This window comes from Talpa occidentalis, unplaced genomic scaffold (assembly GCF_014898055.3).
Source record: "Talpa occidentalis isolate TD23 unplaced genomic scaffold, MPIMG_talOcc4v2.1 talOcc4.17, whole genome shotgun sequence".
NCBI classification, from domain to species: Eukaryota; Metazoa; Chordata; class Mammalia; order Eulipotyphla; family Talpidae; genus Talpa; species Talpa occidentalis.
This window is the reverse complement of record NW_023601754.1, coordinates 39,372,630-39,400,274: the sequence shown is the minus strand read 5'-3', so window position 1 is coordinate 39,400,274 and position 27,645 is coordinate 39,372,630. Positions and strand designations below refer to the sequence as shown.

The 27,645-nt window shown below is 44.4% G+C and overlaps 1 protein-coding gene across 3 annotated transcripts in view; it reads right to left on the bottom strand.

Moving 5' to 3' along the window:
- Positions 1–27,137, bottom strand: part of LOC119248626 (zinc finger protein 14 homolog) — a 44,347-nt gene extending 17,210 nt beyond the window's left edge. The window contains exons 1-6 of one of the 3 annotated variants that reach the window (XM_054697118.1): positions 27,058–27,137; positions 24,686–24,758; positions 22,162–22,288; positions 21,766–21,864; positions 17,964–18,968; positions 80–2,338 (exon numbers count right to left, since the gene is read on the bottom strand). In XM_054697118.1, coding sequence (XP_054553093.1) covers positions 1,218–2,338; positions 17,964–18,968; positions 21,766–21,864; positions 22,162–22,288; positions 24,686–24,694 — 2,361 coding nt within the window. In that variant the 5' untranslated portion in view covers positions 24,695–24,758; positions 27,058–27,137 and the 3' untranslated portion in view covers positions 80–1,217. Of the gene's footprint in view, positions 2,567–4,473; positions 4,573–6,443; positions 6,571–7,830; positions 7,917–12,663; positions 12,734–17,084; positions 18,969–21,765; positions 21,865–22,161; positions 22,289–24,685; positions 24,759–27,057 lie in introns of those variants that run through there. The other 2 variants (XM_054697116.1, XM_054697117.1) reach the window with 2 other exon arrangements.
- Positions 27,138–27,645: the final 508 nt, after the last annotated feature.

Genomic DNA, 27,645 nt, shown 5'->3' with positions numbered 1-27,645 from the left:
AAAAAAAAATAAATTTAGAATGGGGCCACAGAATGTAGATTTTTCTTATGAACAAATTAAAAAAAATCTCACTTTCACTACTTTTTTTTTGAAAGATTTATTTATGCATACAAGAACTTGGGTACAGGCCAGAGGTGCAGGGGGTGAGAGGATTCACCAGAGACAGAGTGGGGAACAGAACAGGCAGACTGACTGAAATACACTGCTGAGGGGAGCAGCGGGCAAGTCAGGAGAGGATTGCTGTACCATATGGGTTGCTCCGTGGCCAGCAGGGATTGAACTGGCACTGCAGAGGTTGTGGACAGCTTCACAGCGCTGCGCTCAACCACCTACACCACCAGGGAAGCTGTCTATTTCACTATTTCACTATTAAATTTCACTATTAAAACAAAAATAATCTCAAGTTCTGTGTTGGCGAAAGGCATTTATTCATTGTGTCCAGTCTCTCACATAAATTCCCCAAAGTATAATATTAATGATAATTAACAAAAGACCAAATTTACATGCTTAAAACAGTGACCATCTTATTACATCTCCTGATTCTGTGGGCAGGGCTCAGCCACATGATCTTTCCATTCTATGTAGTGTCAGCTGAAGACACTTGGTGGCATTCAGCCAGCAGCTGGCCTGGAGAACCCAAAACTACTTCACTCAAATGTCTGGGGAGGTGCGTCTGGAGTGGGACTCAGCAGGGCGCCTCTCCTCCTCTGTGGGGCCTTCTGGTCTCTGCAGCAGAGTAGCGAGACTCTTCAACATAACAGTTCAGGGGCCTGCTTGCGCATTCCAAAAGAGGAAGTCGAATGTGCCAGTCAAGCCTGGCTCTGGACACTGGCACGGACCTGCCTTTTTATCCTACTGTTCAAAGCAGACAGGTCTGCCCAGATTCATGGGCAATGGTGTGGAGTCCTCCTCTTGGTGGGAGGTATGTCATTGAATGTGCAGCAATCTTTCCTCTGCCACAACACACTACCATTTCACAAAAGAAATTACAGCACAGAGCAATCTCGTTCAATAAAACCCAAGCAGGAAGGTGATGAAACATAGATGAGTGTCTTTCCCACATTTGTTCCATTAACAGAATAGGTTTTGAGAATGAAGTGAACATGAACACATTCTGTAAAAGACATAAACCTTCGAGTTCCAAGGCAGTTGAACATCTGATGAAAAGGGTTACCACAGTCAAGAGTTTTACACAACACAAGACTGCCAAGAGTTTCTTATATTTTCACATTATGAATTTTCAGATGATGGGTCAGGTGAGAATGCTGTCTAAAGGCCTTCTTACACTCCTTACATTCGTACGGTTTCTCACCAGAATGGATTCTGAGATGTTGAATAAGGGAGGAATTAAGTCTGAAGGCCTTCCTACATTCTTTACACTCAAAGGGTTTCTCCCCAGTGTGAATGCTTTGATGGAGAGTAAGCTTCTGGCGCAATCGAAAGGCCTTTCCACACTCCTTACATTTATAAGGCTTCTCACCAATGTGAATGCTCTGGTGCTGGGTGAGCTGCGAGAGCAGTCTAAAGGCCTTTCCACACTCCTTGCAGTCATAGGGCTTAACGCCAATGTGAATGCTCTGATGGGAAATCAGCTGCGAGTAGCGGCTGAAGGCTTTCCAGCACTCCTTACACTCATAGGGCTTCTCGCCAGTGTGGATTCTGTGGTGGAGAATAAGATGGTAACCACGACTGAAGGTCTTTCCACACTCCTTACACTCGTAGGGCTTCTCGCCAGTGTGGATCCTCTGGTGGAGGGTTAGCTGCTGGCGGACTCTGAAGGCTTTCCCGCACTCCTTACACTCGTAGGGCTTCTCGCCCGTGTGAAGTTTGTGATGGACTCGAAGGCCAGAGCCACACAGAAAGTCCTGCCCACATTCTTTACACTCATACAGTCTGTTGGCAATATTAAGTTTCTGATGTCTAGTGAGGTGTGCGTATTGTCTGAAGGCCTTTCCACACTCTGTGCACACATAGGGCTTCTCACCGGTGTGGATCCTCTGATGGAGGGTGAGCTGACCACGCACTCTGAAGGCTTTCCCGCACTCCTTACATTCATAGGGCTTCTCTCCAATGTGAGTTTTCTGATGGACTCTCAGGTCTGGGCCACATAGGAAAGATTCTCCACATTCCTTACATTCATAGAGCTTCTCACCAGAATGAAGTCTCTGATGGCGCGTAAGGTGTGCCGTCTGCCTAAAGGCCATCCCACACTCCTTACATTCGTAGGGTTTCTCACCAGTGTGAATTCTGTGATGAAAAGTCAGTTGCTGGCGCACTCTAAAGGCCTTTCCACATTCCTTGCATTCATAGGGTTTCTCGACAAAATGAATTTTCTGGTGTGGAGATGTGCGTTTTTGGTAAGACACTTTTTGAGATGTCATTTTCTTTTGACTGAAATATTCGTCTTGTTCTTCACATTTTCTTTTGGACTCCCAATCACTTTTTAAAACGAGCCCCTTAAGGCCATGGTTTTTAATTCTTTCCAGTATCTTCCACTGGGATAAGTTAATTTCATAAATGTCATTTTCTGAAGATAACTTCTTGGTCTCACACCTGGTGTCCAAATCTGAAACAAAACAAGAGAGCAAATATGGATTTTTCTTTTTTTATAAGTAAAATTTCTACAGTAGAAATAAAAGACAATCAAAGCAAGCCTCCCTGGTTGTGCAAGATATTAAGTCACAGTACTATGAAGCTATCCATAGCCACTGCAGTGCAAGTCCGATCCCCAGCCAGGGAGCTACCCACATGGTGCAGCAGACCTCTCCTGTCTCTCCACTGCTCCCCTCTGCAGTGTATTTCAGTCAATCTGCCTGTCCTGCTCCAAAGTCTGTCTCTAGTGAATCCTCTCACCACCCCCACTTTTGTATGCATAAACAAATAGTTTTTTTTTAAAAAGATAACCAAAGCAGTGCTTAATGAAATTCTAAAAATATTGTTAATATAATATAATTTGAAATAAACAAAGCAAAAAGGAACACCAGGTAAAATGAGAGTTCGTACAAGAAAGAGAGATTAAGTAAATGTTTTAAGTTGGTGGTTCTCAAACCCGCAGGGAGTAGGTATCAAATACTGAGGTTCAGGGCCTCCCCAGTGGTGCAGCGGTTGAGCGCTGGGTTGCGAAACTGCCCGCAGCCTCTGTGGCACCCGGTTCAATCCCCGGCTGCTCCCCGGCCACCAGAGGAGGGTCCCACATGGCGCGCAGACCTCTCCTGCCGCCCGCTGCTCCCCTCAGCAGTATACTTCGGTCCTTCTACCTGCTCTGCTCCCCTCCCTGCTTCTGGTGAATTCTCTCACCCTTCTGCGCTTCTGACTGTACCCAGTGCATGTATAAACAAAACAATCAAACAAACAAATAAATAAATAAAACATGCCTCTATTAAAAAAAAAAAAAATATACTGACGTTCAGAGACCACCCAAACCTCTTGTTATCAATTCTACAGTCCTGGGCAACTCTGTATTTAATATTCTCCACACAGTGAGTGTGAGGGAGATGAAAGGCTGGGGAAAGACATACTTTAATTTTTTCAACAATTTAAAATCAAACTCACTGTGACTAAAAGCTCTCTGCTTACCTATAACACATCATCTTAAACCACCGTTCTACCCTGAGATCTCAGAACATGTCCCAACCTACTGCTACATCATAGAAACCTTTCATTTCTTCTGAGTGGGCTCTCTGCATGGCTGGCTACTTCTCATTCCGATGGTCTTAGATTTAAAGTCATATTTTCTACTAAAACTAGAAATTAATGACAAAATTTTAAAGTGAATCCACTTGGAATTTTAGAAGTCATTATTAAGAAACTTTTAGATCAACAGGGAAATAAGATCCAAAATAGTATTTTTTTAACAAAAATGCTGATAAATTTTTTAAAATCCCAACATTAAATTAGTAGTTATGAAAGAAAAAATGAAAAATCCCAGGGGAGAAAATTAAGACTAGTAAACTGAAGCAAAACAGACAGAATAGATCAGCTAATATAAAACAGAATTAGTTAGAAAACAGAAAAAAAAAAGTCACCTTACTCACGTAACAAAAGAAACTTAAAAAACAAAATAGAAAGCAAATGAGTCAAAACACAGCTAGAACAGCTGTTAATAGGAAACAAGAGAGTACCTCTCTACACCATGGAGGAAAACTGGAAAGAATAGGAAAAAAAGAACAGTGGTTAATGGGACAAAGAAGTAGCTCTATCAGTATTTGCAGCTAAGACTTTTAAGATTTATTTACTCATGCATACAAGAGCTGGGGTACAGGCCAGAGATGAGGATGGAGGGGTGAGAGGATTCACCAAGACAGAGTAGGGAACAGAACAGGCAGACTGACCAAAACACACTCTGCAGCTAAGACTTTAATTTGCTCCTCAGGGGCTCAGATCATGACCTTTATAGGGAGTTTTCCAAACATCAGAGGAGCGTCTCTTCCAGAACTCTAGGAGGGCTTCAAGTCCTGACGGGCCCTCACTCACCTGGAGCTGGAGCTCGTCTTCTTCCTTTCCTCAGAACTTTCCAGGGCTCTTTTCCTCGTTCCAATAAGGAAATCACATCTGGTTTAGAAACGAAGCATCCTGGTTAAAAGAAAGCAAATGTAAGAAGACATGGAAATAAAACATAACGTCAAAATTATGTTGATTTAGACTTTGTTAGTTATTAAATAAACTATATAGGCAGATGGTAATTGATAAAGTCTTTAAAACAAAGAAGGGCAAGATGGTTCAAAAACATTCACATAAAGGTTACATAATAAGAATTAGGGAGGGAAGGAAAGGGCCTCAATTTCTATTCATATAAGTGCACCTTCTTGAGAGATAAGAATGGCTTAGAGCACAGACTCCTGGGTTCAAATCCTGCCTCGACCATACCCCAGTGACATGTTACCTCAATGCTTTGTTTTCCTATCCATAAAACAGAGATAACAGTACCTACTTTACATAACATTTATCTGTATCTAGACATGACCTAAAATATATATGTGCTATTATTAGTTCTTTGTTGTTACTATTCTGCTAAGAGGAAAACTAGAAACTTCTTGGACAATTAATAACTTTGTAGGATATTCAAACTATGTTAAATGGAAAGATGATGGATTTTTAACTTTCAATCATAAAAGAAGTGGGCCTCTCCAGTGGCGCAGAGGGTAGAGCATAGTGCTATGAAGATGTCCGCAGCCTCTGCAGTGTGGGTTCAATTCCCGGCTGGCCAGGGAGCTACCCACATGGTGGGGCAGACCTCTCCTGTCTCGCCTGCTGCTCCTCTCAGCAGTGTCTTCGGTCCGTCTGCCAGTTCTGCTCCCCACTCTGTCTCTGGTGAATCCTCTCACCCTCCTGCACCTCTGGTCTGTACTCCAGTTCTTGTATAAATAAATAAATCTTAAAAAAAAAAAGTTAAAAGTGAATGTGTGTTTATTAACAAAAGGAATGTGTGTGTTTTTTTTTAAGATTTATTTATGCATACAAGAGCTGGGGTACAGGCCAGAGGTTTGAGGGGTGAGAGGATTCACCAGAGACAGAGTGGGGAGCAGAGCAGGCAGATCTACTGAAATACACTGCTGAGGGGAGCAGCGGGCGAGACAGGAAAGGTCTGCTGAGCCATATGGGTAGCTCTCTGGCCAGCCGGGGATCAAACTCGTGCTTCAGAGGCTGCAGATAGCTTCATAGGGCTGTGCTTAACCCCTTGTACCACCAATGAGGTGCAGGAATGTGTTTTCTTAAGTTGTAAATAAATCCTGTTGATCCCACTTATCACTATGAATTTTTAAAAAGATTTATTTTTATTTATTTATGCATAGAAGAACTGGGGTGTAGGCCAAAGGTGGGTGGAGGGAGGTGAGAGGATTCATCAGAGACAGAGCGGGGAGCAAAACAGGCAGATTGGCTGAAATACACTGATGAGGGGAACAGCGGGCGAGATAAGAGAGGTCTGCTGTGCCATGTGGGTCAGCTCCCTGGCCAGGAGTCGAAGTCAGGACACAGTGGCTGACGACAGCTTGAGAGCACTGAGACTTCATCCCTGCGCCACCAGGGAGGCCCTAACTCTATAAAAATTACGTGTTCTTCTGACAGTCAGTGATAAACTGACATACAGTGTCTAGCTACTTTCCTTTTAGGTAGACCAACAGGTAACAAAATACCTATAACAATCCTGCGTTCAAACACAAGGAGAAAGCTGATTTCTTTGACACTGGTAATGCTATAAATCACCCAGATTTCAAATCTAGCCCTTTCATGACTAAGGAAGGCCTAACAGGCAGTTCAGGGTGGGATAAGATGAATATACTTAATGCATGTGCTTATTTCCCAATAGATAAAGCTGAAAACATCCCCTTGAGCAGAGGGGCCCAAAATTTGGAATAGTTTCTTGGAAACTGATTGAAATTTCCAGGGAAGAAAGCTGATACCGCTGAGAAGAAAGCGAAAATGACTAGAGGCAAAAACCTTACCCAATGAGACCAAATTGCTATAGTTCTCTAACATTACTTCTCTGTACACGTCTCTCTGCTCCAAAGTCAGACATTGCCACTCCTCCTGAGAGAAGATTATGGACACGTCACCGAACGTCACTGATCCCTGAAATGACAAACCACACAATGTAACTGATATTAAAGAACATTTGCTTTAAGACAGGAGAAAAGACCTAAGAGATGCTGCCAAAAATGGACCCCGGGCGAGGCAGAAGCCTGGAACACGGGGTTAAGGAAAACCCTGGAGCAACGCGCTATGCGTTCCTGAGGGACCACCTTGTTGCTGCAGAAACGGCCATTGGTCTATCTGTCTTATTTTTCCAAATATATTTAGGAAGGAAAAATAATGGTCATTTTTCCAATTAAATGAAATACTGTATATAAATAAGCCTTCTGCCTGTTATGCCTCCCTCATATATTTTCAAGATACAAGATTTCTTCTACCTGACTCCCCTTACAGAACAGATTAACAAAAAGTGTTCTTAAAATAACTGAATGTTAGAAATGTATCTGAATACAATGAAAGAATGTCTTCTAGCTTCACCTTGTATCAGAGCCTATCATAACCTTTTCCACATTTATTCCAGATCCCAGAATGAGCTTTTAAAAAAACTGGTTGAACAAATAGCCTTTGCAATGGATAAAAGAGACTTAATCATTCTCATATATTTAAATAGCTAAGGTCCTCCTCAATCCTGAGGGCTACAGCTACTTACATATCAGGATGATCTTTCACCCGCTCTCATTTGCCCACCCTCAATGTATGCATTCCTGAGCTGCAGGATACTGATGAAGACTAGATATTTCCAGAATCACAAAGATGTAACGTTACTGTCAACCAGCACATCTGTTCCACTACCAATAGGACCCTATTCCTAGTATAAAACTCAGGGAACCCCAGAGAAGATCTCTGATCTCTCTGCATACAAGACTATTCAACTGTAAATGTCTCACAAAACAAGACCGCTCACATAGACTGAGGCTATGGGCAACCAACAGCAAACCAACAGTATCTTAAATACTTGGAAAACTCAAGTCTGGAAAAATTCAGTTTTCCCATGAGTGGTCAAATGGACCTATCTCTCAACAACTGAGAAAAAATGGTCCAACACCTCTCTTAAGGATTTCATTTCTGCTCCACTGCAGCCCTTAGCAGAAGACTGAGCACACAGATGAAGTGCTGGATGAGTTACTCAATGAACAGATGAACAATGACTGAAAAGACCCACTTACTCATCCTCAGTGGATTTGGAGGAACTGAGAGAAGGTTCTTGGATGTGGCTTTTATAGGTAGGAAGTTTTAGGATTAAGAAATGTTCACAGAACAGGACAATAGTTTTACAAGGACAAATAGACAGCAACTCACATGGGCCATCGTTTAGAAATTCAAGAACTGATCCGTCTTCCTTGGGGTTTACTTGCTGGGAGAAGCAGAGTTCACAGGGGCCAGAGCTATGGAGAGGAAAAGGAGGCCATGTGGTCAGACAAACCTCAAAACTCCTTAAATAACGTGATTGCTCCTCTCTTCTCACCTCCCCTCTTCACATACATACACACAAGGGAGACCTGAGGGAGTCTGGACAAATCTCAACCCTTCTCATAAAATTCTAGGGCACGGGCCTCCCTGGTGGTGCAAGGGGTTAAGAGGCAACCTATGAAGCTATCCTATGAAGCTGTCCACAGCCACTGCAGCACGAGTTCAATCCCCAGCCAGGGAGCTACCCACATGGCGCAGCAGACCTCTTATCTTGCCCGCTGCTCCCCTGAGCAGTATATTTCAGCTAATCTGCCTGTTCTGTTCCCCACTCTGTCTCTGGTAAGTCCTCTCACCCCCTACACCTCTGGCCTATACCCTGGTTCTTGTATGCATAAATAAATAAATCTTAAAAAAAAAAAATTCCAGGGCTCGTAAGAGGCCACATCCTCTAAACCAGAATGTCCTTCCAAGCTTCCCTGTTTGGATTCAGCAGACACAAGGATGACAGCCTTGAACATGGAGGGGAAAAAAAGCTCACTATCCTAAAAATAGCTGCTATGTTTTTACTGACTTTTTTGGCATTTCTGTTCCCAATACCTGAACCAACTCTATGATCTAAGTTTGTTCACTGACACTCGGGCCCCTACAAAGCTGCCCAAGTGCACATATCCATTTGACATTGACTTTCTGTACTTCTGTGAACAGTTTATTTTATAACTATGAGTAAAACTCTTTAAACAATGAATGACAACATTAGAAAATGAACTGTTATGTGGTGAGGAAAAGTGAAAATATGAGTTGGAGCTCTGCCTAAAAAAGAATAGCTAATTGTCTCCAACTAATCCCTGTTTCACGGCTGCAGTCTCCCATGACCTCCTGACCTATGCGATTATCTTCTGAACCAGTCATTTTAGCCATGATGCCCTTGAAAAAGCTGCTGAATCTTCTCGTCCTGCTGGTCTCACTTCACATCAGCATCATGAGAATAAAAATGGCAAGGTACAAAGCTTATTACATAAAATCCATTTATCTCCATAGAAAGCCCATGGATTTGGTGCTATTTGGTCACAGCCCGACATGCTTGCTGTAATTGGATGACGCCTCCTCCCCAGGAATGTGTCAGCTGCGCCATCTGACTTCTTTAGCTACTTTTCCCACATTTATCTTAGTTATTTCTGTACAGGTTTAGCTACATTGATAGGCAAGAAGCAACTTAAGGATTGCAACGTTAAGTTATTTTGGATGCTGTAGTCCCCCCAAGTAATAGCACAGGATCTGGCACACTTTATTTTATAAAATGTCTAAAATTTTAACCTACAAGTTCCATTTCTAGGAAATGATCCTTAGGAAATATTTTTAAAAGTCTACGAAAAGATCTATGCAGGGGAGATCATCAAACAATTTATAACCAAGCTTTACTTTTAGTCAAATATCTGATAATAGGCAAGAAGTTGAACAATCTCTGCTACATGATGGCATATATTTTTTTTTTTATAGAGGCATTTTTTTTTTATTTATTTATTTGTTTGTTTGTTTGTTTATACATGCACCGGGTACAGTCAGAAGCGTGACCCCCTGCCCCCGCACCTCTGGCCTGTGTGGCAGTTCTTGCATGCATAAACAAATAAATCTTTTTTTTTTTAAGATTTATTTATTTATTTTTTTTAATAGAGGCATGTTTTACTCATTTATTTATTTGTTTGTTTGTTTGTTTTGTTTATACAAGCACTGGGTACAGTCAGAAGCAAGGGAGGGTGAGAGAATTCACCAGAGCCAGAGCGGGGAGCAGAGCAGGCAGAGGGACCGAAGCACACTGCTGAGGGGAGCAGCGGGCGGCAGGAGAGGTCTGCGCGCCATGTGGGACCCTCCTCCGGTGGCCGGGGAGCAGCCGGGGATCGAACCGGCGCCACAGAGGCTGCGGGCAGCTTCTCAACCCAGCGCTCAACCGCTGCGCCACCGGGGAGGCCCCTTATTTATTTATTTATACAAGCACTGGGTACAGTCAGAAGCACTGGAGGGTGAGAGAATTCACCAGAGCCAGAACGGGGAACAGAACAGGCAGGATGACGAAGAAACACGCTGCTGAGGGGAGCAGCGGGCGGGAGGAGAGGTCTGCGAGGAGAGGTCTGCGCAACATGTGGGACCCTTGCTGGCGGCCAGGAATCAAACCGGCGCTGCAGAGGCTGCGAGCAGCTTCGCAGCCCAGCGCTCAACAGCTGTGCCACCAGGGGAGGCCCAAGAAATAAATCTTTAAAGAAAAAAAAAGCTACCTTTACCATCACCATTCTTCTGTGAATGAATACAGTCATGGTAAGAGGCACTCCCAAATCAGAAACAAAGTACAAAGTTGCTTCTCTGCCTTTCTTCACGGAGTAACTAGTTTCCTATTAGATACAAGCCTCGCTGTGAACATACTACAACACTTTCTGCAGACCTCAGCTACTGCTCTCAAGGCAAGAGAGCAAAGGCATCTGCATGTCTGAAACAGCCAGACAAAATCTTATGCCTGCAGCTAAAGCCAGTTTTTTCACACCCACTGGTAACCAAGGAACCAAGGAACCAAACAAATGAACAGTACACAGTCTCAGACTCTGAGGCGCATTCTTGAGGAAGGAAGGAATTAAATCCCACATTGCCTTCCCCTCGCATCACCATGTATTTATGTCAGGCCAATTTAGGACGAAAGGCCCCTACTATCAAGAATAATTACACTGCTTCTGCCTACATAAGCCAAATTCAAACTTGTGTTTATTGGAACAGCTCTCACAGAGTAAACTCTGTTGGACCGCTTCCTAGGTTTGAATCCTCACTTTGATTATCTAATATATTATTTGCCTAGCTAGTCTTCAGACTTTATTTCCAGTTCCAACTACAAAGCGTCTTACAAATCCCTACATTTTAAAAAGGGATTCACACATAATTAAAAATTTCTTAAGTCATCTTGCTCAATATAGTCAATGTTATGATTATTATTTAAAACCATCTTTCCTTCTCAGGACTGACATACGATTTATTAACAACAAACTCACACCATGTGAAGTGACTGATCACTTCCTTTTGTCAGATAATAATTTTATACAAGATTATTTCAAAGAACATTCTCATATCTGACATTCGTTGAGTCTCCTAGGTTCATATTTGATAATCTCATTAAACTGTAAGCTTCTTGTCCCAGAAAACAAAAAACAACATATTAACAAATGGCTGTAACGTTTTATGTACAATTTAAAGGGATTTCTGGTTTCCTGAAGAATCCAAATGGATTTAAATTACTCTGGTTAAAGAAAGTAAAAGAAAAATACCGTATGGTCTCACTCATAGCAGGAATCTAGAGAACTTAAATAAGGGACCAGGAAAAAGAATAACTACAAGAAAGAAAATATCAAAATCAACAAACAACTATGAACCAGAGACACTCTATGGGGGGTGGGGGACGGGGAAAGGAGGGCTTGGGGTCAAAATAAGGGGGTTGTAATTGTATGGGGAATATAAAAATAAAATTTAAACTAAAAAAATAAATAAATTACTCTGGTTAAGAACTCCTGTTATAGGTCATTTGTATATCTGACTTAAAAAACAAAGTAGGGGCCTCCCTGGTGGCTCAGCGGTTGAGCACTGGGTTGCGAAGCTGCCCGCAACCTCTGCAGCACTGGTTCGATCCCCGGCCACCGGGTGAGGGTCCCACATGGGCACAGACCTCTCTGTACTCCCCTCAGCAGTGTACTTTGTCAGTCTGCCTGCTCTGCTCTGGCTCTGGTGAATTCTCTCACCCTCCCGCGCTTCTGACTGTACCCAGTGCTTTTATAAATAAATAAATAAATAAATAAATAAATAAATAAATAAATAAATCTTAAAAAAAAAAAAAAAAGGCATTCTCTAAAATTTGGCAGGAATGGGGAAGACAGCAAGCCCTCCGTGAGAGCAGATTACTCCAGCCAAATCACCTGGCCCTACCACCACAGCAGCCCCCAGGACCCATGCAAATGCAGAGCAAAGGATAAGGGCTGCTGCTCCTCCCCAGACTTAGAGGCAGCCCAGGGCCAGGGCCAGGGTCAGGGTCGGGACGGCCGCATGAGAACCGCCCCTCGCAGACTCTCTAGGCTGGAGGCTTGTTCTGAAACCCGCAGTGGGATCCTCAGAGCTATGTGAGTGCATCTGGAGCTGGAAAAGGTGGACTCCCAGGAGCGCAGGCAGGGCTAGGGGTGAGGAGAGGCAGGCACCCTTAATTCTTCCTTTTTCAATTCTGTTGCTGCTCTGGTGCTCCTCCCTGTGGCTCCTGCTCCGCTCGCCACCCCGCCCCTGCCCTCCGCGTCCTCTCCCCGCTCCCCAGTAATGGTCAACCATCAACTTCCACCGAGCCCGAGAGTCACTGCCCCCGCGTGCTGCCCGCGGGGCTCGTCACCCCAGGACCCCGGCGGGGCCTCTGCTGGGGGGGGGGTGCGCCCCTGGAGCTCGGATGCCAAGTGGGGGCCATTCTCCGCGGCCGGCCCGCGCGGCGAGGCCCCGACGCTCAGGTCGGAGTCACAGCGCCCGAGGCAGCCTCTGCACCCCACTCGGTCCCCCGCGCCCCCCACGGGCCCCCCACGCCCCGGGGGCGGCGGCCACACCCGCCGCAGAGACCGCCCGGCCGCGTCCCGCAGCCCCCGGGGCCTGAAGCGCCCGGCGCGCCCCGCCCTCCCGCGCCTCTCCCGGCCGCCGCGCCTCGGCCGCAGGGTGGCTCACCTGGGGCCCGCGCCGTCTCTCCGCGACGCCGGGAGGAGGCGAGGGCGGCGGCCGGGGAGAGGCTGCAGCCCCCGGGCCGGGCGAGGCGCTCTGCGGGGTCGCGGGGCGGCCGGCGGCGCGCGCCGAGTGCGCAGGCGCGGGCGGCCGGCGGGGGCGGAGCCTCAGGCCCCGGGACTCGCGGCCCGGCCGGGCGCTCGCGGGCTCTTTGTGCTGAGCTCCCGGCGGCAGGGCCAGGAGCTGGGGGGACCAACGCATTAAAGGGGCGCGTGCGGGCCTCCCTGGTGGCGCAAGGGGGTAAGCACTGCACTATGAAGCAATCCGCAGCCTCTGCAGCACGAGTTTGATCCCCGGTTGGCCAGGGAGCTACCCACATGGCGCGGCAGACCTCTTCTGTCTCGCCCGCTGCTCCCCTCAGCAGTGTATTTCGTCAGTCTGCCTGTTCTGCTCCCCACTCTGTCTCTGGTGATCCTCTTACCTCCCACGCCTCTGGCCTGTACCCAGTTCTTGTATGCATAAATAAATAAATCTTAAAAAAAATAAAGGGGGGCCTCCCCTGGTGGCGTAGCGGTTGAGCGCTGGGTTGAGAGGCTGCCCGCAGCCTCTGCAGCGCCATTTCGATCCCTGGCCACCGGTGAGGGTCCCACAAAAATAAATAAATAAATAAATAAATGTATAAAAAAAATAAAGGGGCACATGCATGACTGTGACTGCATGGGGACAACTAGGGCGTTCTGTGACTTAGAACTGCACTGTCATAAGTCACTGTCTTTAGGGTGGTTCTGGGTGCAAGTTTTGCAGTGGGTGTGATAGCTTTGTGATTGACATGATGCCAGTGTGAGTACTGGCGGTTTGTAAAGGAGAGTTTTATAAAGCGAATTGGGTGTTGGGCTGAAAATGTAGGGGCCTGTGAGTTAATGAGGTTGACTGAGTATGTGACATTTTATTTCTCTGAATGTGTCTGTAGTGGAATCTTTTAATTGTAAATAAAGTCTGAAGGGTAGTTGAGGGAGGCTAAGAGTAGAAAATTGGGGATGAAGGCATCCCAACACCAGAACCTGGAGGTGAGGGTACAAATGATTAACATGGGGTCTTCCTGGTAGCGCAGGTCCTCAGCCAGTGAGCTGACCCACATGCCGCAGCAGACCTCTCCTGTCTCACCTGCTGCTGCCCTCAGCAGTGTATTCCAGTGGATTCACCTGTTCTGTTCCACACTTGGTCTATGGTGAATCCTCCCACCCTCCTGCACATCTGGTCTGTACCCTGGTTCTTGTTTGCATAATCAATCTTTAAAAAAGAAAATAAATCTCTTTGAAAAATTTAAAAATTAAAAAAAAAAAAAAAGAAATGATTAACACAGTCGTTAAACCAGCTCTAGAAAAGAGAAATCCTTAGGGCATGTTGGTGGGAAGCACAGATAGCCTGGGGCTTGCACTTGGTGGTAAAGTGGATCATAGTCTTGGGAAACTAAACCCTTAACCTGTGGAACCTGATGTTAGTGTCAAGAGTTGTGTTTTCAGACCCCCTCCTGGTGTTGAGAATTGCCTGTTGCTGTGGGAAATCCTCCACACACCCTCTGGAATTGGGGTCAGGAACCCAACAATGCAGTGTGGAGCTGGAGAAATATTTCATTAGCAGCACTGAGCCAGAAGTGCTGCATGTGCTGGCGCTTTTTCTCATCACCAAGTGCTGTGGTGGTGATTAGCAGTGATGGTGTCAAAGAAGTTGGGGGGTGGGATGCCTGGCTACTTGCAACTCTTAAGCCAAAACATGAGAGACAAGAGTTGGTGGAAGGAAATCAAGTTGGATCAGGTGCCCACAAAGCTGAGGGCTTGGAAGACGACTGCCACGAAGCCATCTCCTCCAACTGGAGAGAAGCAGAGACTTATATGGGGGTGCACTAAGGAAGGGGAGAGGCTAAACTCTACCTTAGTAAGATTTCAAAGAAAGCAGCAGGGTTTTCCAGGAGCTGCATTCAAACCACTTTTTTCTTCCAAGTTTGGTCTTGACTGGTATGTCATGGCGCAGATGGGTGTGCTTTTCACCATGATGGTGAGGCTGTGGCTTCACTCTTGTCTTACTTCTTCCTCCATCTTTGTTTCAGCCAGTCTTGCCTGGTTTTCTGGTTTTGTCTGCAAGAAAAGTAAACAGGAGCAGAGGAATGACAAGGAAGTATGGTTACTAGACCAGTGATTATTCCCTCCTCCAGCTATATAATGCTCCTCATTCTTGAGGGGTAATGGATGGAGGCTGGTCTATATACAAGTACTTTCTGCTGAATAGAGGGCAGAGGTCTGTGGACCTGTAGAGAGTCTTTACCTAACTAATTCGAGATGTGACTGATTGCCACAGGATTGTAATCCCAATTGTGTATACCCTTGTGGAGAATTGTGGCGTAGGCCAGAGGTGCAGGGGTGAGAGGACTCACTAGAGACAGAGTGGGGAACAGAACAGGCAGACCTACTGAAATACACTGCTGAGAGGAGCAGCAGGCAAGACAGGAGAGGTCTGCTGCACCATGAGTCAGCTCCCTGGATGGGTATCGAACTTTGGCCTCAGTGGTGATAGTGCAGAGACTTAACCCCTAGGCCACTGGGGAGGTCCCTTAAATCCTTTTTTAAAGAAAATTTATCCATAGAGTTTAGTTACCTTGTCTCTGGAAATATTTTAAATTAAAAAATTCCCACCTAAGACATTCTGAGTAAATTATTTTGTGCCATACTATTCCTTTCCCTCCCTAAATTTCCCTGGAGCCAAAAGATCTGCACTTTTAAAAACTCCTGAGTCTTCTGCACACTTACTTCTTGAGAGTCCAGTACAAAAGTAACCCATGGTCCACTTGCTTCTTCCAATTGTTCTTGTTCAGCTACTTTTCCGATAGACGTCTTCAGTTTGCTACTTTCTTCAGTATACTTGCACATATCCTCACAAGTAATACCCCCAAACAGCCTTCTTTTTTGTGTCCTCTTAATCCATTTTTAATATCAGGATTGTTGGAATATGCAATTCCTATTATACAATAAATTGCTCCTTGAACACTTGAATTTGGTCTGAAATGAGTTTGGTGGTTCATTAGCAATAGCTCAGCAAACCCCCTTATCTGTTTGGAATATACTGGAAGGTCCCAGTGGCAGCCTGAAACTGAGGATAGAGCTGAACCCTACATGGACTGTTTTTCCTATATATACACAACTGTGATTGTTTTATTTATAAATTAGGTACAGTAAAGCTAAAAACTAAAAATTACAATATACTGTAATAAGTTATGTGAATGTGGTTTCTCAAAATTTCTCATTGTATTTAATATTTTTAGACTGTGAACACAGGTAACTGAAACTGCAGAAAGTGAAGCTGTGGATAAGGGCTACAGTATAGTATCTCATGGTAATTTTCTTTTTCTTTATGTTTGCAAGTCTCCCAAGAGTTCTAATGTCTTTGAGTCAATATTGGTAATTTTTATTTTATTTATTTTTTGTTGCTTTATGCATAAAAGAGCTGGGATCTAGGCCAGAGGTGTGAGGGAGGGGGGGCTGGTGTGTGTGAGAGGATTCACCAGACAAGAGTGGGGAGCAAAATGGGCAGATCTACTGAAATACACTGCTGAGGGGAGCAGTGGGTGAGACAGGAGAGGTCTGCTGCGCCATGTGGGTCAGCTCCCTGGCTGGGGATTGAATTCTTGCTGCAGTGGCTGCCAATAGCTTCATAGTGCTGAGACTTAACCCTGTGTGCCACCAGGGAGACCCTTGGTGATTTTTATTTTGCTAAAATAATAATTTTCAAATGTATCAGAAAGCATATTAAATCTGGATAAGTCTTTTAATATACACATATATTCACTTTTCAAATATAATGCTGTTTTCTATTCACACTTTTTCATCAGTGTCACTCACGTTTTCCAATTTTTTTATTCTTATTAGGTACTATGTGAAGTAGCAAAAAGGATCCCAGTCTGAATAAAATCCTTCCCATACATTACTTTCCCCACCAATACCAGGATTAGTTCCTGTTCCACAGGAAGTGCTAAGAAAATGGTTGGAATTCATTACTCTCAAAGGTTATTTCTTCAATTAAATATCTTGCCAGAAGTTAAGATTTGTAAAAACACTTGGCCTTCAATAAGCAATACTGATGAAAATGATGACTATAGGGCCTCACCGGTGGCACAGCAGGTTGAGCACAGCTCTGTGAAGCTGTGCTCAGCCTCTGCAGTGCAGGTTCAGTTCCCTCCTGGCCAGGGAGATTCCCACATGGCGTGGCAGACTTCTCCTGTCACGCCCGCTGCTCCCCTAAGTAGTATATTTCGGTTATCTGCCTGTTCTGCTTCCCACTCTGTCTCTGGTAAATCCTCTCACCCTCCCACGCCTCTGGCCTGTACCCCAGCTCTTGTATAAAAATAAATAAATCTTAAAAAAAGAAAAAGAAAATGATGACTATAATATGCATGACGAACATTCAGTGGGTATCTATTTATTTTATGACAGGCACAGGGGTAAGCACTTTGTGTTCTAATTCTCACACAAAATTATGAGGTAGGTATTTATGTATCCCCATTTAATTCCTCCTAAGACATTTATGGAAAAAGACATAGAAAAATGATCAGGTCAGATAAATAATAAACAGATTGTGATTACTCCTTGAGGGGAGGAGAATGAGAACAAGGATGGTTAAATGCATGTGTGCCTTATTTGTAATGTTTAAGTCTCTTGTAGGGAAAATATATTCATGAATTACTTCTGTAATTAAAATAAGACATGATACAAATGAACTGCATAAGTGAAAAACTCAGAAGAAAACTACAGTATCTATCAATAGGGATTTGACAAAACATTACAACACAAGAAAAACACCATAAAGCTGTTAAAAGATCTGAGACGTTCATGAATATTTTTACAATAAAAAGTCTAAATTATGTAAAATATACACATCACAAACCATCTTCAAAAATAAAAAAATGTCATTTTTCTCAGGTGTAAAGAAAATGAAAATCACAGGATTATATTTCTGAATGAATTCTCTGATAAGTTTATAAAGGTGTCAGAAGTGCTGGAATTTTCAGTACTAGACTGAACTATGAGCCTTTTATAAAAGGGCTTCCAAAAATATACTCTACTCATAGGTATTATTCTGCATGATTTTTCTCAGGTTGACTATATTGTAGTCAAATAATAAGATGCTTCTACATTATTCCATTAGGAGGATGATCATCAAAATCAAGCCTATGATGTTGAATAGCTTCCAAGTGTAATTAAGTCTTCCCACACAGTTCATATATTCTATGGTTTATTACCAGTACAAATTTTGATGCTGAATAAGTTGTGATCCATAATTAAATGTTTCCCCACATTCCCTATATTCATAGGGTTTCTCAACTGCATGAATTCTATGATGACTAATAAGTTGTGAACTCTGAGAATAGGCCTTCCCACATATCTTACATTCATAGGGTTTCTCGCCAGTATGAATCCTCTGATGTCGAGTAAGATCTGAACCAGAACGAAAAGCCTTTTCACATTCCTTACATTCATATGGTTTCTCACCTGTATGGATTCTCTGATGCTTAATAAGCTGTGAACTCTGACTAAACGCATTACCACATTCTTTACATTCATAGGGTTTCTCCCCAGTATGAATTCTTTGATGTTGAGTAAAGTTTGAGCCACTACTAAAGGCCTTTCCACACTCCTTACATTCATAGGGTTTCTCACCAGTGTGAATTCTCTGGTGTCTAGTAAAGTTTGAGCCACTACTAAAGGCCTTTCCGCATTCCTTACATTCATAGGGCTTCTCACCGGTGTGAATTCTATGATGTCGAGTAAGGTCTGAGCCACAAATAAAGGTTTTTCCACATTCCTTACATTCAAAGGGTTTCTTGCCAGTATGAATTTTCTGATGATGACTGAGTCTAGAGGGATGTCTGAAGGCCTTTCCACATTCTTTACATTCATAGGGTTTCTCAGTGGTATGAATTATCTGCTGTGTTCTAAGCTGAGAGTCTTGTCTAAAAGTTTTCCTATATTCTTTAGTTGCACAGTATTTCTCTTTACTGTTAATAATTTGCTGTAAGGCAAAGGATGGATGCTGACTGAAAGTGGGCATGTCTTCATGGGTGAATGTCAATTCACTGAAACGCCCCTCCTGTGTGTCATGCTGTTTCTCAAAGTGGCCATCACGTTCCCAGTCATCTCTGAAATCAGGGCACTGAAGGTCATGTCTTGTAAGTCTTTCCATTATCTCCCACTGTGCTGACTGTATTTCATAAATTTCCTTCTTCAGAAATAATTTCTTGGTCTCACATCTTGATTCCAGGACTGAAAGAAAATAAGAAAGCAATCACTCACGCTCTTCTAGTTTGGAAGAAATGAAACTTCAGTTAAAATAGGAAAATACAGCATGAGTTCAATACCCAGCCGGGGAGCTGACCCACATGGTGCCGCAGGCCTCTCCTGTCTCCCCGCTGCTCCCCTCAGCAGTGTATTTCAGTGGATCTGCCTGTTCTGCTCATTCTGTCTCTGGGGAGTCCTCTCACCCCACCCCCACACCTCTAGTCTGCACCCCAGTTCTTATAAGCATAAATAAATAAATCTTTTTTAAAAAGCCACTTATTAAAGGAAATTAATAATAATTTAAGTAAAGAATTGTGATATAATTATTTTTGTAAGCTAAGTGAAGAGGATGTAAACTAAGTTAAATCTTCCAATTTCATAGTATGAAGTCAATCGTTACTAAAATTAATTTTTTTTTTTTTAAAAGACTGATCTACTGAGATACACTGCTGAGGGGAACAGTGGACGAGACAGGAAAGGTCTGCTGCACCATGTGGGTCACCTCCCTGGCCAGGGATCAAACCTGCACTGCAGCAGCTGTGGATAGCGTCACTGTGCTACATCTTAACCCCTTGTGCCTCCAGGGAGGCCCAAAATTAATTCTTGAGAAAACATTTTCAGAAGGGAAAGGATAGGAATGGCAACCAAAAACTGGTGATAGTCATGCAGAAGGAAAATTAAACAGAAAATAAAATAATTGCAAAATAGGAGTTCCAAGAGGAGAATACAGTGATGATATAGAACTAGCAATAAGACAAATTTCCAGGTTGAAGAAAACTCAGTATTCAGTTGGTTTTCTTCTGTGCAGAATTTATGAGGAAAAGAATTTTAACTTGGGTATATCTTGGCAAAATTTCTGAAGCTCAAAGAAAAAGAGAAACTTTCACAGAAATAAAAACCTGATGAATCAGGTTGTATTCTATTCACATACTGGTATTTGGTGTTGCCTCCCAGTTATCTGAGGTTTGAATTAGTTGCCAACCTGAGATATCAGGAGATTAAATACAGAAATGTGGATTTCTGGCTTTCCTCGAAAGCTCGGATTACCTGGTAGCACTGGATCTGCATTCTCTTATGAGAGCTGACTCCTGGACTTGGTAAGTGCTTATAACTTTGAGAGAGGGTAGAGACTACCTCATCAGCCACTGTCCCTACTACTGCCTAGTCCCAGAGGGACACTTAGGTCAGTCTTATCTGCCAAGTACACTTGAATATGGCTTTTCTTAATTATAACTTTATTCATGAAGGGTTTTTGCTGGACATAAAATTCTGGGTTGACAGTTCTTCCGTTGTTGACTGATATGCCCCTGAGGCTGTACTCTTTTTAAGTTCTCAGTCTTTGTTTTCTCTGGTGTTCACATTGGCTAACTGCTTTTGCTGAATCTTCAAATTCACTAATATCCCTGTTATCTTCATTCTCCTACTGAGACTATCCAGTGAGTTTCTTTACCTTGGCTATTATATTTTTCAGTTCTGAAATTTCCATGTTTCTTCTCATCTCTTCTAGTTTTATTTATTGCTAAGACTTTCTATTTTTCCACTAGTTTCCAGAATATATATGATTGCTTGTTCAAGCTGCTTTAAAATCATTACCGCTACATTGATTTTGATGTCTGTTGATGACCTTGTTCCATAGAAGCTGATAAGTTGTTTGTTCTTCAGACACTGAGTGATTTTGGACTGAATCCTGGATATTGGTTTTAATAGATATCAACTCTATCCAATTCAAGTTGAAAGATCTAAACAGTTTTCAAAGCCTTTCAGCGTGACTTGGACCTGGCCTGTATATACACCACTCAAGAGCCAGTCTGGAATTTGAAAAGTGTTTGATTCTCAAGTTCAATTCTCGAAGTCTTTGGTCTGCTGTTAAGGATCAGATCCACCTATGTACAAGTCTAGGGTGAGCTCAGGAGTTCATAAACAACTTTATGAACAGTTACTTTCCTGAGCTCATTCCTCTGTGATTTTCTTGTTCCCTGGGGCTGTCCTAATCTCCCAGTCAGAAAGCTAGGGTTTTATTTATTTATTTATTTTAAAAAAAGATTTATTTTAATTTATTTATACTAAGCATTGGGTACAGCCAGAAGTGCGGGAGGGTGAGAAAACTCACCAGAGCTAGAGCAGGGAGCAGATCAGGCAGAAGGACCGAAGCACATTGCTGAGGGGAGCAGCGGGTGGCAGGAGACATCTGCGCCCCATATGTGGGACCCTCCTCCGGTGGCTGGGGAGTAGCCGGGGATCGAACCAGCGCTGCAGAGGTTGCGGGCAACTTCGCAACCCAGCGCTCAACCCCTGCGCAACCGGGGAGGCCCAGAAAGCTAGGGTTTTAGTCACTTCTCTTTGTTACAGACTTTCTGGGACTGTGCCTATGTTTGGCAGGAGGACATCAGAGAAAACAAAATAGGCAATGGGAATTCACTCTGCAGCTCCTCTAATGGAGAGGAAGGTCCCCTCCCTCCTAGTTCTAAACACCTCAGCACTGCTTCCACTGCTGGTGCTGCTGCTGCAGGATTGTCTGGAGGTCTGGGCATGAAAAACAGACAAAACAAAACCCAGAAATTGTCCCTAATCTCTCTGGTTAGAATTGGGAGAGAAGCATAAGTGAAGAAAAGAGGCAGAATGTGAAGTAAGGGGAAAGGTAAGGTTAGTTGAAAGTTCACGCTGAGAAGATTTACTCTTGCATAAGAGGCCTAAAGCTTTTGAGGGGAGGTTCCCAAACAGCATTTCAGAGGTGCAATTTCTCCCTGACCAGCTGAGTCATTACCTGCTGTGCCTCACTTACCTCGCCACTGGTCTCTTGTTAGTTCTCTGTCAACCAACCAGGGCATCTTCCCCTGCTCCAAGAAGGAGATCACATCTGGCTTAGAAACAGAATATCCTGCTTACAAAAGAAGTAACGAGATAAAAGTTTATGATAAGAAAATCCCACAAATCAAATCTAGTCACTTTCTTATTAAGAAATGGTCAGTATATTAGATTTATGAAACAAAAGAGGTCTCGAAACTTCCCCTGTAACTTAATACAGCGTCTTCTTTTAATTCTACAATGTTGAAAACATTCCTCTGGGAACAGGATGCAGAAATCCAACTAGTTACTTGAAAAACAGGTGAGCATTTCAGACTGGAGCAGCAGATTTTCTAAGTGCAGAATCTGAATTATGATGGACAGATGACCTTACCCATTGAAACCAGGTTGCTGTAATTCTCCAACATCACATCTCGGTATAAATCTCTCTGATCATCGTTCAGGCACTCCCATTCTTCCTGAGAGAAGTCTATGGACACATCACTGAACATCACTGACTCCTAGAACGCAACCAGGTCATGAACTGATTAATAAAAAGAAGTGTATTTGTGAAGGACAGAGAGGGAAAAAAAAACAAGGTAGGGCCTCCCTGGTGGCCTAGGGGTTAAATCTCAGTGCTATCACCATTACGGCCTGAGTTCGGCCTAAATTTAATCCCTGGCCAGGCAGCTGACCCACGTGGCACAGCAGACCTCTCCTGTTGCACCCGCTGCTCCCCTCAGCAGTGTATTTCAGTAGATCTGCCTGTTCTGCTCCCTACTCTGGTGAATCTTCTCACCTCCCACACATCTGACCTACACCCCAATTCTACTATGCAAACATAAATAAAATCTTAAAAAAAAAAAAACAAGGTAGAGGAGTGAAGAAAAGCAAACATAGAGTTGGGGATGAATGTCTGGAGCACAGTGGAGGAATGTAAACAAACAAACAGGCCTGAATCACTGTGCTTCCATGCCATTCTGTTCCCTCCGGACAGAACTGCCAGTGTACAGTGGGGCACTTCCATTATTCAAACAAATCTAGGGAGGTACAAAATCCAGTTGAGAGGAGTTCCCAATTTAAATGAAATAATATATACAGACTCCTAGCACAATATTTGTTATACCATAAGCCAGCAATACATGTGAGCCCCATCTCTCTCTTTTTCCAAATAGCTAACAGAAATATTTCAGGAAGGAGGAATTGGGAAAGGCACTGGGTTATTAAGGAGAAAATGGGAGTCAAGGTATGAAAGGATATCCTTTTAACCAGTGTAAAAAATTTTTTTTCCAACACTGTTTGGAAAATAGTTTCTCAGTCAAACTATTTTTACATTATTTAATCCATATTATCTTTGCTGCAACAAATAAGGATTCTTTTTTTTTTTTTTAAGATTTATTTATTATGTATACAAGAGCTGGGGTAAAGGCCAGAGGTGTGGGAGGGGAGAGGGTGAGAGGATTCACCAGAGACAGAGCAGGGAACAGAACAGGCAGATGGACCGAAGTACACTGCTGAGGGGAGCAGCGGTCGAGTCATGAGAGGTCTGTTGTGCCATGTGGTTTGCTCCCTGGCCAGCCAGGGATCAAACTTGTGCTGCAGAGGCTGCAGACAGCTTCACAGGCTGCTTCTTAACCCTTGCGCCACCAGGGAGATCCCCAAATAAGGATTCTTGATGAAAAGCATAAGCAATTTCTGATGAATTTTAATCAGATTAAGACCACTTCAAAGAGGGCCTCCCTTGTGACACAAGGGGTTCAGCACAGCACTATGAAGCTATCCACAGCCTCCGTAGCATGAGTTCTATGCCCGGCCAGGGAGCTACCCACATGGCACAGCAGATCTCTCCTGTCTTGCCCGCTGCTCCCCTTAGCAGTGTATTTTAGTCAGTCGGCCTGCTCTGTTCCCTACTATCTCTGGTGAATCCTCTCACAAAGAACCTCTGCCCTGCACCTCTGGCCTATACCCAGTTCTTGTATGCATAAATAAAGAAATCTTTTTTTTAAAGATTTACTTAATTATACAAAAACTGGGGTACAGACAAGGCATGGGAGGGTGAGAGGATTCACCAGATACAGAGTGGGGAACAGAACAGGCAGATTGAGTGAAATACACTGCTGAGGGGAGCAGCGGGTGAGCCATGTGGGTAGCTCCCTGGTGGGCTGGGAATCAATCAAACCCACACAGCAGAGGCTGTGGACAGCTTCACAGCTCTGCACTCAACCTGCTGTGCCACCAGGGAGGCCCTTAAATAAATAAATCTTAAAAAAAAAAAAAAAAAAGACCACTTCAAAGAAACCTGTTATTGAACCACTAACAGTTATATTTAACTGTTAAGATCTTTAGTCAGACACTGTAGCCTTTTTTCCAATAATGATAATCTTAACCACTTATTTTTTCTATAAATATCTCTACAAAGAGAGAAACTTTTGGCTTATTACAGACTTTAGGGCAGAGGTAAAAGAAATTTAGCACTGTTTACAACTCAAGTGCCTGAAGCTTTAAAAAAAAAGAAAAAAAGACACCAAAAATCATGATGATGGAGGGCCCTCTTTGGTGGCACAGGGGTTAAGATGCAGCACTATGAAGCTATCCATAACCACTGCATCACCAGTTCTACCCCTGGCCAGGCAGCTACCCATATAGCACAGCAAACCTTTCCTGCCTTGCCCACTGCCCCCCTCAGCAGTGTATTTGAGTCAGTCTGCCTGTTCTGTTCCTCACTCTGTCTCTGGTTAATCCTCTCATCCCCCCACCTCTGGTCTATACCCCAGCTCTTGTATACATAAATAAATAAATAATATAATATAAATAAATAAATCTTTAAAAATAAATCATGATGATGGAGAGAGAAGATAAACATCTGCATATACTAGGGGTAAAACTGATTCTATTGGTGCAAAAGGAAAGCAACTCACCTGAGCCATGACTTTGATATGTGCAAAAGAAGAGCAGTCCTCTTTGGGGCTCCTCTTTTGGAAAAAGGCAGAGCTGGAGAGGCAAAAGAAGTTACGTCAGATCCATTTGCCTCACAGCCTCCAGAATGACCATATTCCTTTATTCAACCCACACAAACACTTCCAGGATATTAGTGAGAAGGAACAAATCTTTTATTATCCCCAAATCCAGAAACCTTATGGTTTGATTGGAACAGGATAAATCTGGACAACCTGATATGGCTTGGAGAATGCAATTTGTATATATGTGTATATCTATACACACACACGCCCATACACAAAGACATAAGTTGTGGGTTTTTCCCCCACACAAATGGAAGCATACTATACACGCCATCATATGCACTGTTAAGGTTTTTTTTTTTTTTTAAGATTTATTTATTTATAGAAGAACTGGGGTACAGGTCAGAGGCGCCAGAGAGTGAGAGGATCCACCAGAGTGGGGAACAGAACGGGCAGACTGAAACACACTGCTGAGGGCAGCAGTGGGAGAGACAGGAGAGGTTTGCTGCGCCATGTGGGTTTCTCCCTGGCTGGCTGGGAATCAAACTGGCGCTACGGAGGCTGCGGACAGCCTCACAGTGTGGTGCTCAACCACTGCACCACCGGAGAGGCCCTGCACTGTTAAGTTTTACTTAATATATGGACCAGATCCCAACTGAGACAGGGACAGCTTTTTTTTAACAGTAGAATTTCAATTGACTAATGTAGAAAAATGAGGAAAATAGAAAATCATCACTTAGTAAACATCACAGTAATAATTGTTGCAGACAAGCATCATCAATAGATTGTAAAAATTAAAGGGTGAAGGGGTCTCCTGGGTTGTTCAAGGGGTTAAGACGCAGCACTATGAAGCTATCCACGGCTGCTGCAGCATGAGTTAGATACATTGTACTTTTGCAAACTGAATGAACTTAAGAATTTGGAAATATTACTGTAATATTATTGTTAAATACACATGTTGGAACTCCTGGTAGCCTAAGGGTTAAGTCTCAGCGCTATCACTGCTATGGCCTGAGTTTGATGCTGGGCCAGGGAGGTGACCCACATGGTGCAGCAGACCTCTCCTGTCTAATCCAAAAAAATGGGGCAAACTACAGTTAAATGCCTAGAGAAGTATACACCATTGAAAAAACACAGCATATGTTTATCAAATCACACAAGCACAACCAAATATCGCCATGGAGAACATGTACACTAGTGGGAACCCACCACCCATGGAACAGCCTCAGTTGGCCCCCTAAGCACAATCACACATTTCCCAAGAGGCCATCAGTCATAACCTCACTGTAGCAGGCACCACACACATGCACAGTCACATGGTTACAAATATACTAACTGATAGGGCTCAGATGGGTGGGCATCAGTGAGAGAGCAGGGTGCTTGGGCTCCCTCTGAGAAGGTCTTTTGCAGTTCCCCACTTAGCAGCAGTGAGTTTTCTAAGGAAAAAGATGTCTGCATAGACGCAAACAGCAAAGGCTGCATTTTAAAAGGGTGGATTTATCAGGAAAAAGAATGGAAGAGAAACCTGCATAGACACAGGCGCCCAGCCTTGCAACAAGACCTGAGTTTTGCACAAGGAGGAGTTGTTCTTTAGAGAGAGTTCTTTGGGGGATCCATTCCTTTGTGGAATTTTGGCTACTATGGAGTCTGTGACTGCCAAGGTCTGGCTGGGCTCATCTGTAAGGTCTGGTGTTTCTTTGTGATGATGACCCCAATTCTCTCCCACTGCAGGTTTAACCACTGGTTCATCGTTTCTAACCCCACTTCCAATTCCTGGCCTGTGTGGCTTCCATCCTGAATTTTCTACTCTAAGTTTCCATCACTAACCACGCTAGACCCCCCCAGGCACTCACAGGTACCCCACTTGTACTCTGCAGTCCATGGCGATACAGTTGCACAAGCACACACCCAGAGACTAACGCTCACAACCTCTGAGTCACAAGTTCCCCACACCCACACACAATGCCCAACTGGACACACACACACACAGGATGCAATTGCACAAGCACACACCCAGAGACCAACGCTCACAACCACTGAGTCGCAAGCTCCCCACACCCACACACAATGCCCAACTGGACACACACACACACACACGCACACACGCACACACACACACACACACACACACACAGAGCCCCCGCCGGCGGCGTCCGGTCACCACAGCACCATCAGGGGCTCCCGACAGTGCTGCCCCTGGTAGTCGGAGGAAACACACTCGCCACAGGTACAGCCAATCACAACCACACACACAACCACACACCTGCAATCTCACCTCCCCCGCCACGCAAAGTCAGGCTCCGGCCCCGCCCCGTGCTCGGCCTCCTCACCTCAGGCTTCGCCGCTTCCCCAGCAAGCCCCGCCACAGCCCCGGGACAGTTTGCCGTGCAGAACGAGGGTCCCGCCAGCGCGTGACTTTGCGCCCGAAGTCACGCGAGACCACGCCGTGCCGCGGGGTCCTTTGGGAAATGTAGTCAGAAACGTAACTGTGGTGGGACTAGGTGGTTCCCGAGCCGCAGGATTCCCCGCGGGACTTCGCTGCGGCCCCGCCGCTAGGACCGCACCCTCCTTATCCAACCCCTCACGGGGTCTGGCTCAGCCGCGGACGGTGGTTCCCAAGGAGAGTCACTGGGTCGCGTTTGAAATGCGAGTCCTTCTCGGACCCACCCTAGGCAGTCCAGGAGTTGGACGGGCTCGGGAACAGGCGTGCGAGTCGCCGGGGAAGAGAATCCGCGCCGCGCGGCCTTCTGGGAAATGTAGTTCGCAGCAGGGGGCGCGGCGGCCGGGCGCTGGAAACTCGTCCCGCTTTCTTTGCAGCCGGCGCCCGGCCGCAGCGTCCGGACTTGTGGGAGTAGGTCAGACCCGAGGAGTTTTTGCCTTTGTTCAGGCGTGCGTTTGGCTTTGGGCTTCTCAGCAAA